The sequence below is a fragment of the Blennius ocellaris genome, assembly GCF_963422515.1.
Source record: "Blennius ocellaris genome assembly, chromosome: 4".
Classification (NCBI taxonomy): Eukaryota; Metazoa; Chordata; class Actinopteri; order Blenniiformes; family Blenniidae; genus Blennius; species Blennius ocellaris.
The window spans coordinates 10,052,679-10,062,395 of record NC_137653.1 but is presented as its reverse complement, the minus strand read 5'-3'; the positions used below and the strand labels follow the sequence as shown (position 1 = coordinate 10,062,395).

General features: G+C 40.2%; 1 protein-coding gene across 1 annotated transcript; it reads right to left on the bottom strand.

Annotated features, from left to right (window-relative positions):
* Window positions 1-1,433: 1,433 nt before the first annotated feature.
* On the bottom strand, window positions 1,434-9,152 carry LOC308129748 (cytochrome c oxidase subunit NDUFA4; the record flags this gene model as incomplete). Its single annotated transcript, XM_080495796.1, has 4 exons — window positions 1,434-1,490; window positions 2,506-2,569; window positions 5,814-5,899; window positions 9,111-9,152. 4 exons carry the CDS (start codon window positions 9,150-9,152, stop codon window positions 1,434-1,436), a joined length of 249 nt encoding a protein of 82 aa, XP_080351922.1.
* Between the last annotated feature and the right edge of the window lie 565 nt (window positions 9,153-9,717).

Here is a 9,717-nt window from a genome sequence, read left to right as displayed (position 1 = left end):
TACTTCTTTACTCTCCAAAGTGTGTCTGCGGATTTAAGGGGACACAAAAAGGACGAATGGTTGAAACATAAACAATTATGATCACAAATGAGAAAGGAAACACATATGGTGACATTTCTGTGTCAAACCTCAAATAAGACACGTTTTGGTCTGATGATTAAAATGGAATGTAAACAGCTTAAGTCTCAACGGGAAAATAAGGGCAAATTAAGTTGTTTGGCACTAAGTTGTCATTTAAATTTAAATCAGTTACTCAATTCTCTCCACGGTCAGCATTGTCCAACAATTAGGCCCCAGCACGTCAACAACAACAGCAATACTTTCAAATAAAAAATGTATGAGAGGCACAACACTTACAACTCAAAGCACACATACACTTCTAATTGTATTTACTTTAATATCCCAAATCATTAAAAATAATCATAAATTAATGGGGAAAAAAATTACTTACACAATGAGCTACAGATGAGAATCCTACCAAAATGCTGCTGCTGGTCTGAACCAACAAGAGACTTGTCATTCAGCTGGTGAGTGAAGAATTAGGCTGAGACAACAGTTGATGCAATGAAATTCAAACTACCTTGAAGTCATGGATGTTAAACGACCGCCGACCCTGCTCATTATGTCTTTTCTTTCCATAAGCTATTAATTTGGTGCTATGCATGTCCAAAATATAAACCAACTCATGAGAATGCATTGTATAAATAGGATGGTTTAAATGCAGACAAATGGTCTCCCAAGAAAGACAACGGAGCAAACTGAACTCATGTGAGAGCAGGGCCGCGGTCATGAAGAACCTCCTCAGATAAGAAAGTATTTGAACTTTGAGTGTTTTCAGTATGGTTCAATGCAGTGTGACGCATATAAACAGTGATGTGAGGTTCATATCGCGCATACTTTTTTTTTTTTGTCTCCCAAGATGATTACCCAAATATATTTCCAGCTCGCCTCCAAGATGCTTGACGACATATTATTATGCTTTTGGTTGGGGCTGGTGCAACACACCTCCAATGTGATTGCACGTGATCATACTGAGGTCATTTTCCAGACAATTTTGCATCGTCTGCATGAGGTTTTTGTTCGCCTGCGCACTGTTTTATCCAAAAGTGGTCACTTAAAAAGATCATCCTATTTCTTATGACGTCTGCAATTTATTTGTGTGTTGATCACTGTTTCAGAAGTGACAGGACAGAGGACTCTCAATTCTTCAATTGATTATTTAGACGTTGTTTATTGTGATTATTGAGATGCACTACTGGTCTCATGTGACTTTTAATAATCTGTTCCCACAAGGTTACAATGATAATTCAGCATCGCAAGCCGCAAACAATGAGATGAGATGAAGGAGAAGCACAGAAAGAGGCTTCATGCGAGCGTGGTGCCAGCGGGAGGTCCTGCCAAGTTTGGTGTCCCTGACGTTTCCTGGAGGACCTTTAGAAGTCAGGTCCCTCTTTCTTCAGGTGCTTGTAGTCGGTGTTGATGGCCACAAGCTGCAGGAGGAATACATTTAAATCTGTTTTGCTTAAATTAAATTAATCAGCAGTGTCTTTAGGAGAGTGTGAACAAAAAAAAAAGGACGATATTGATTTTTTTCTTCAGATACACATACAAACATAATCAAGAGAAAGCAAATATGTATCTAGTTTTTACCACAAATTATGATCATGCTGAGTGAGGCTAGATGACTGTTTCCATGTGTCATGCGTAATACACTGTGTGACTGCATGGGTGTGCTCTGTATTCTTCTCAGCCCTTCAACCAAAACAAAACAAAAATATTTTTCTTTTTGTCTCCTCACTGGCAGTGATGATTTTCTTTCCTAATATATATATATATATATATATATGTATATTTATTTTTTGATTAGACTACCATTAAAAACCTCACCTCCTCCATTCTCCCTTCCCTCTATCTTAGCTCCCCTCCCCCTCTCATTACGATCATTGTTTGGACTTCAGTGGAATTTCGATGCGAGACCTTTGCCTCGCTATGGAGAATTAAACATGCCGTGTCCTGACCTTCGTTCCACTGGCAAGCAACTCAGCCTTGAAACCGTCAGATGCTTTCCTCTCTGAAAAACACATCACCCAGATCTCCTCTTGTAGGTCCTGTCAAGTGATTGTTTTTCTGCTCTATTTTGGTCTGCGCTGTTAATACTTTCATTAGTTTGTCTGTGGCTCTGGCCTTGTTCAGGAAGTAAGGTAAATTATTTCCCACTACTAAGAGCTTCCTTCCATCTGACTTAATTTGTTTTAGAAAGACACTTTGTCTTTTCTTTCTTTGTTTGAACAGATGTTAAGAAAGCCAGGATGCAGCCACATTGATTTGACATAATTTTACCAGCGAAGGCTTCCTCTAAATCTATTTTGGTCAGTTGCAGATGAATCTGAGGAGGTCCTGACTCGGTGCAAGCATGCCTTTCCTGTCTCGATTAGTTTCTTGGCACATGTAAAATTGGTGTGAGCAGTGAGGCAGGCGACAGTGTGTGACAGCAGGACTCGTCACCTTGTACTGGTAGGTGGGGTCGAGGTGGTTCCAGGGCTCTGGATTGTTCTTCTTGTCCCGGAGGCTGCAAAATGTGGAAATATTAACAGCGTGCAAAATAAAAGGGAGAGGAAGAGAAAGAAGGACAAAAGTAGAATGTAAAAATATGAAAGGTGGAAAGATGGAGGCAAAGCAGGTGCAGGAAAACAAAAACACCGAGTTGAACATGAGTTACAGACCACAAAGTAACAAATGACAAGGAAAAAGAAAAACAGAGCAACAGAAGGACATAAATACGAAGATGCTGGATGGAGAGAAAAGTTGGAGAGAGAAAAAGAAAGAGAGAGCGTGATTATGAGATGAGGTGAAGTCAGCCCAGCGACTTGGCAGTCTTCCTCTGTTCATTAACCAAAGTCTGGATTTCACAGCACTCCGCTGCCACCGCCCCTCCGCCCTCCTCCTCCTCTCCAGCACCACGTCACGCCACCAAAGCACAAACAAAGAGACAGAGAGAGAGAGAGAGAGAGAGAGAGATGGGCAGCAGCGGGAACATCTCTCCCCCTCCTCTGCTTCCATTACCACAAACACCGGCCAGTCTCACAGTGCGGACGGCCGCTGACCACAGCACTCATCACCAGCTGGTGATGAGGTCAGGCTTCATGGCTGACCCCCAGAACAAGTGGTTCTCTGTGGCCAAAAATAGGACAGTCCACATTCACTGTATGGGTGCAGTCGCTGGGTTCCACGCTCAGTGCAGGACCAAAATGTGACATTTTAATGCAGATGGAGGCAGTATTTATAAATATTGCTTTAACATATGGCTCAAATTCAGTGAAATTTAATGTTTTGTTGAGAAAATGCAAATTGTATCTCGACAATGCAAAGCCCTCCGCGACCTTGCAGCGTTGTGACCAGAAATCGATTACTACCACAGGGCTGCCAGCTCCAAACTCATATCACACATTTTCCTTCTCATGCCAAGCAACAGTTTTTATTTGATTGTGAACATTTTTGTATTTCACGTTGAACTTTATCATCATTGATACACGTAAGAGCAAATTTCAGAAGCCTTTACATGCAAAAGGCTGGTAAATAAAGAATCATTTCAGCAGCTTGTCAGTTCTTCCACCAATGAGGTTCCTTCATGTCTGAATGTGATCCGTGTATGTGTCAATGTTTTTAATGTGTCACCACTTGTGCAGCTTTTCACAATATAATAACAAATAAACATATCTGAGTACTTGAGTAGGTCTTTTTTCATATCCTGCAACTGCCATATCTATTACATTTACTTTAACGTATACATTGCACGATCAGTGTATTTGATTTTAAATGAAGAACATTAATGTTGAAGGCCCATTAAGAGACTCACATTTGTTTTTCGATTCTTTTTAAAAAGTGTCTACTCACTTCTTCTTCTGAAGTGACCCGCACAAATACCTTTCATCATCAAATCGTCCCTTTCTGCACAGATCTTTGCCATTTGTGTCAATCATTTTCTAATATATATGGATTATATTCTTCTTTTTGTGAAAGTGTTCCTGTGCTACCCACTGGCCCGCAGTCCCAAAGCAAGATGCTTCAACCGCCGTGCTTTACAGTTGTCGCTGCTGCTTTATTTTTCTGAGCATGCTGTTGATAGTTTGTGTCTAAAGTGCTCATTTGAATTTCATCTGCTCACAGCACTTGTTTCCAAAACCACTCTGGCTCATTCAGATGTTGCTTGGTATACTCCAGACGCATACTTTGGTGATTAGGTTGCAGGTAAGGCTTCCAGCTAGTCTCCTCATTGTTGTCTCGACACTCCATACTCAAATATTCACTACCTTTCTTATGCCGACTGAATATTGCTGCTGTGCAATTATATTGAAACTTTCAAGACATTTCAGATGGAGAATACATGATGAAACCTATTTGACATCTCAGTGCTCTCAATTTTAGTGGCATCACTTTCAGACCTTTCAGACCTCAATTAGTGGAGTAATAATGTAATACCTGCCAACAATACCATACTTTCAGCAATCCTAATTCTAAAAAGTCAATAATGTAATGGGATATATCAGCCATTGTTGTTATATTAAGGAGTACCATTAGAAAAATATTTTCAAAACGTAAGAAAATTGTAATAATACAGAAATAAGGCAACATTTATTGGAAATTAAAACTTTTTTGCAGGTTTTGGAAGCTTGATTATCAAAAATATGTACAGTGGATGGTATAGGCATACTCATTTATTGAAGATACATACCATGTCATTTATGGCTGTAAGAAATAATTATTTGATCACAAGTTATCACATTATTGGTTTTATCCCATCCAAATGGCCAGAATTATAACATTATTGGCATGTATTATGTCATTACCCATTATTGTATTATTGGTTAAAAGTTGGAGTCTTTTTAAGATTCCACATAAGTAATTATCAGAAATTACCATCCATTCATCATCTATACTATTTTATACAACTTATCTTCATGGCCTGGTCTGATTATTATGAACAAAGGCAAAATAAACCAAAAGACATAGTAAATCTTTTACATGTTTTATCATTCCAGTGCCAGGAACAACCGAATCATCCAATCAAATGTGACTTTAGCTCACTTTAGAAGCATGGTACAGGCACTACAACTATGCAATCCCATTTTCTCATATATTGTATATTTGACAAATGCAAACAGTATATTACCACTGTATCTTGTGTAAAGTGTTTTTTTTATTGAAGATACAACCCAGAGAATTACACAATTACTCATCTTCTACTGGTGATGCACCATATCATTTTTTATTGATCTAATGACTCATTATTACATGTGCTTAATGACTGGTAACTGATAACACCAATGATAATTTGATTTGTCATTTTTGTCTTTTGAAAATATCATAAATATTGCATTTGTGTCATTGTGTTAGGTGGAGAAATGAAAATGTAATAGTAGCAATAAAATAACAATTTCAAACATCAAGTTATTGTATTTTAAGTACTTTTTCCAATAACACTGTGACAAACAATAAGCCCATTAATCAACATGCAAAAAAAGGATGACATTGCAACTTGTGCAGATTTCTGATTTAATGATATTTTCAATACTTTGACACAACCTAATGCTTCAAAGTCAATATCATCCCTTATTTTTTCTTCTAACTGCTTTTAATAAGCAGCAACAAACAGCTGTTAGGAACAACAACAAGGCCACCTCCTTTATTTGAGTAAGGATAGTGTTATTACTGGATTACTTAGCGTTTTACCACAATTTGATTTCATATGTATGACAGCTAAATGTCTAAATCTGAATGATCCCAAAGAGCAGATGAACGACATATAAACTTACGTGACATGAGGCCCTTTTGCCAGGCGGATCAGGTAGAGAGTGGCCCCCATCATGCCAAGAGAGGCGAAAAAAAACTGAGGAATTAACTGAGAGGAGAGGAGAGGAGAGGAGAGGAGAGGATTAGTCCCGGACTGAGACAGAAGATGGTAAACAAACATATTCCATCAAGTGGTCAGCTGTGATATGTACCATGAACATACACTTGTGTGACACACACACACACACACACACACACACACACACACACACACACACACACACACACACACACACACACACACACACACACACACACACACACACGGGTAGTTGTTATTCCTGTTTTTCCTCTCTCTGCCCTCCTCCATATGCATGAGGCCCAGGCCATGTGTGAGGCAGCTCACTGTCAGCCTGGGTTGAACGGGCAAGGACGCGGTGGAAGAAGAGAGTGTGTGTGTGTGTGTGGGTGCATCTCAGTGTGTGCCAGCCTCTCCTCCTGTAACACTACCTGTCACACTGAGCGACAGCCACACGCACGTACACACACACACACACACACACACACACACACACACACACACACACACACACACACACACACACACACACACACACACACACACACCGAGGCTTAGTCACATAAACACATGCAAACACAAATACGGAATGAGCTCACACCCAATACTCGAAACACACCGGCACGAAGGTGTTAATGCAGATAGACTTTCATTTGATGTTCTGAACGTTGATGGGGATTAGAATTACAAAAAGGAAAAAAAAAAATCACATTAAGGAGACATGGGGATAATGTGAAATGTCATCTAAAACAGCAAAAGCTTAGGTGTGACGATCCTCTCCACACACAGCATTTATTCATCAACACCACGCTGCAATACATTTGCTGTCTACTTTGCTCGTGTGATACTTTGTGTATGAAAGAGAAAGACAGCGAGGGAGATGGAGGGTGTCACACCACTGGCGAACAGCTGTTCTCAGCCCACACATCTCTAGTCAAGCTGCAGAGAGATGACAGTTTGATCAGGTTGAACTGAAGGATGTCTCTACTCAGCTGTATCTAGACATCTGTCTTCTGTCTGATTGCGTTGCTACTTGCCTTGTTGATTACGGAAATGTCTGGCGAGAAAACTTTGATATACACAACATAAAGGTGCAGTCCACAGACTGAAAAAACTCAAACGAAAAAAGAAACATCTCCCTCTCTTGACTACCCAAGCCAAAACCACTGAGCAGCACATAACTTCTTTAAAAAAAAAAAAAAAACTTACAGCATCATGGAGTCCCAGCTTCAGATTTCCACTCAATCGAGTTTGACAGCTGAGTAAATGTGCAATCAGTTACGGTTGGGTGACGAGGTGAAATTTTCCAACTGGCCATCGTCAAAATAAATGCCAGTCGGCAATAAGTCGGCTTACCGAGGTCAACATGAAACTCTGCTGCAAATATCTGTGGGGACGGTCTGAACTGCTGTCCCATGTTTGGAAAACAGTGTTGAGAGGACAACATCATCTATACATAATGTTTCAGTTCCTATGAGGCAGACAATCATATCATCTGCAGGTTTCCTGGGAGTGACTGGTTGTTTGCTTGGTATTTTAATTTTGAATATAATCATTCACTGTTGTCCGCTATCATAAAGTGTTTCTTTTCTTTTCATGGTGCAACAAATTAGAAATGGTTTTTAACATTGCTCAATAAAATTCAACATTGACAGGCTTGTCTATGTGGAGTTTACATGTTCTCCCTGTACATGCCTGGGTTACAGGTACTCCACATTCCTCCTACAGTTGTATAGAAGATGAATGAATTGGTCTTAATGGAAACAATATCAAAATATTAAGTTTTCCCAGAATTAAAATATCTTCAAACTTTTACATCAAAATACCAATCTAGATAATGTGTTTAAATGATACTGACAGAATCGTCAGAACGCCATAGTTTAATTTGTCATAGAGTACATATAAAAGACCTATGAGTCTTCACAACGACATTATTACCTCAGTTCGTAATTTTTTGACCTTGTATATCTAATTATCTCTCAAGTACACTGTCATCCTCCTTCAGGTAGGTTTGTGTCACAAACGATCACATTTATGGGGCCTAAACTAGTTTCCAATCCTTCCAATTACCAAAAAAGCAAAATCATCAGACTACCACAATTGTAATTTGTCTTCATTTGTTAAAACAAGTTTGCTTTTGTTTGTTGCAACATCGGTCTGCATGCTGTCATGCAGCTCCCTTTATATTTGCTGGGCCACACTGAAAGTTCACTATGAACTTTTCATAACCTTGAAAAAGTTAAGACTATGCACAAAATTGTCACTGCACTGACATTGGCGCACGCACGTATACACACACACGCGCGCGCGCACACACACACACACACACACACACACTGTTCGCTGACTGCAGACGCTTCGCTTCGATTATCACTGGAGTAAACACAAAACAGCAACACATAAATACACAGAAGCAGGTCAGCTTTGATCGCTGACACACACACACACACACACACACACACACACACACACACACACACACACACACACACACACACACACACACACACACACACACACACACACACACACACACACTGAAGACAGGCCTGTGTGTTGGGAGCTGTTCACACCACACTGCTGACATCTTCATATCGTGCCGCACTAGTGATTGTTTCACCTTTCACCATCCAGCATGACCGATATAGGAAGTGTTTTATACTCACTGGGGTTCGATACTGTTGCTGCCCTTATTACTTCTCTGGTGCACCGCCAAGCCAACCCTGTCAATCTATGAATTTGGGTCACCCTCAGCATAGCTCTGAGGCAACAGTGGTGAAAAATGAGCACAGATGGCTTCTCCGTCTTCTCTTTCTTCTTTTATTTTATGACGATAGTGGTAAGCAGATTAACATACCAGGGTAATTACGTGCGGTCACAGTGCTTGTTTCAAACAAGTCAATGGGAACACAATTATAACTATTTTAATGCATTATGTAACAAAAGAAACTCAGCTGAGTTCTCTGTGTTGCTTTCAGCTCAATCGCTCACTCTAAAACTAACTCATCTGCTCACGCAGGGCTGTGTGATCTGTGACATGACGTATTCTCCAAATAAAAAATACTTCGAACTGATTATCTGATTTCACAGCACTAATAACTTCACAGTAATCTTACTTACAATCACAAAACAAGGCTGTGTGTTTAAATCACTACGTTTTAAACAGTCACCCAAATTTGATTTTAAGAAAACAATTGATGTAATCCCTATGATTACAAGATGCACGAACAAGTCAACCTACCCCTGGATGTTTCTTCGCGTGTTGAATGATGGTCTTAATCATTTTTTATTTTTCCTCCAAGGACAAGTCCTCGTGAATAAAAGCCAAACTCTATATACAATAAAAAGTGCCAGTCAAAGTCTGATGACTGCATCCGTTAGAGTGACTGTCTCTGTGGGGATGTATACAGAGAGCTGTTTGTTTGTTCAAATAGTGTGTTGACTGGTACAGCCAAACCTGTTGCCAATCTGCACTCCCTCCCGCTGGATAAATGAGAGGGTCAGAGGCGAGACGGAGCGGTTGGGGGGGGGAGGGGGGGGAGGCGGGGGAGACGGGCCTAATCCTCATAATCACATCTGTTGAGGACACTGTATGTTTCCACTGACGCTCGCTGAGTACTCAGTGTGCTGAAGTGCTTTGTTACACAACAACAAACTGCAGGTAGTGCAACTGAGATTTTTTTTTTCTGGCACAACACACCTTTTCCAAATATTTCATCCTGAAGGAGCGGCGCAACTACAGCCAGCTGCTGTAATGTCTTCGTGTTCACACCCCACTCCCATGATGCTCCCATTGTGTTGGATAGCTTCACATTATATTGTCATTTCTGAAATGATGAGCCACTTTT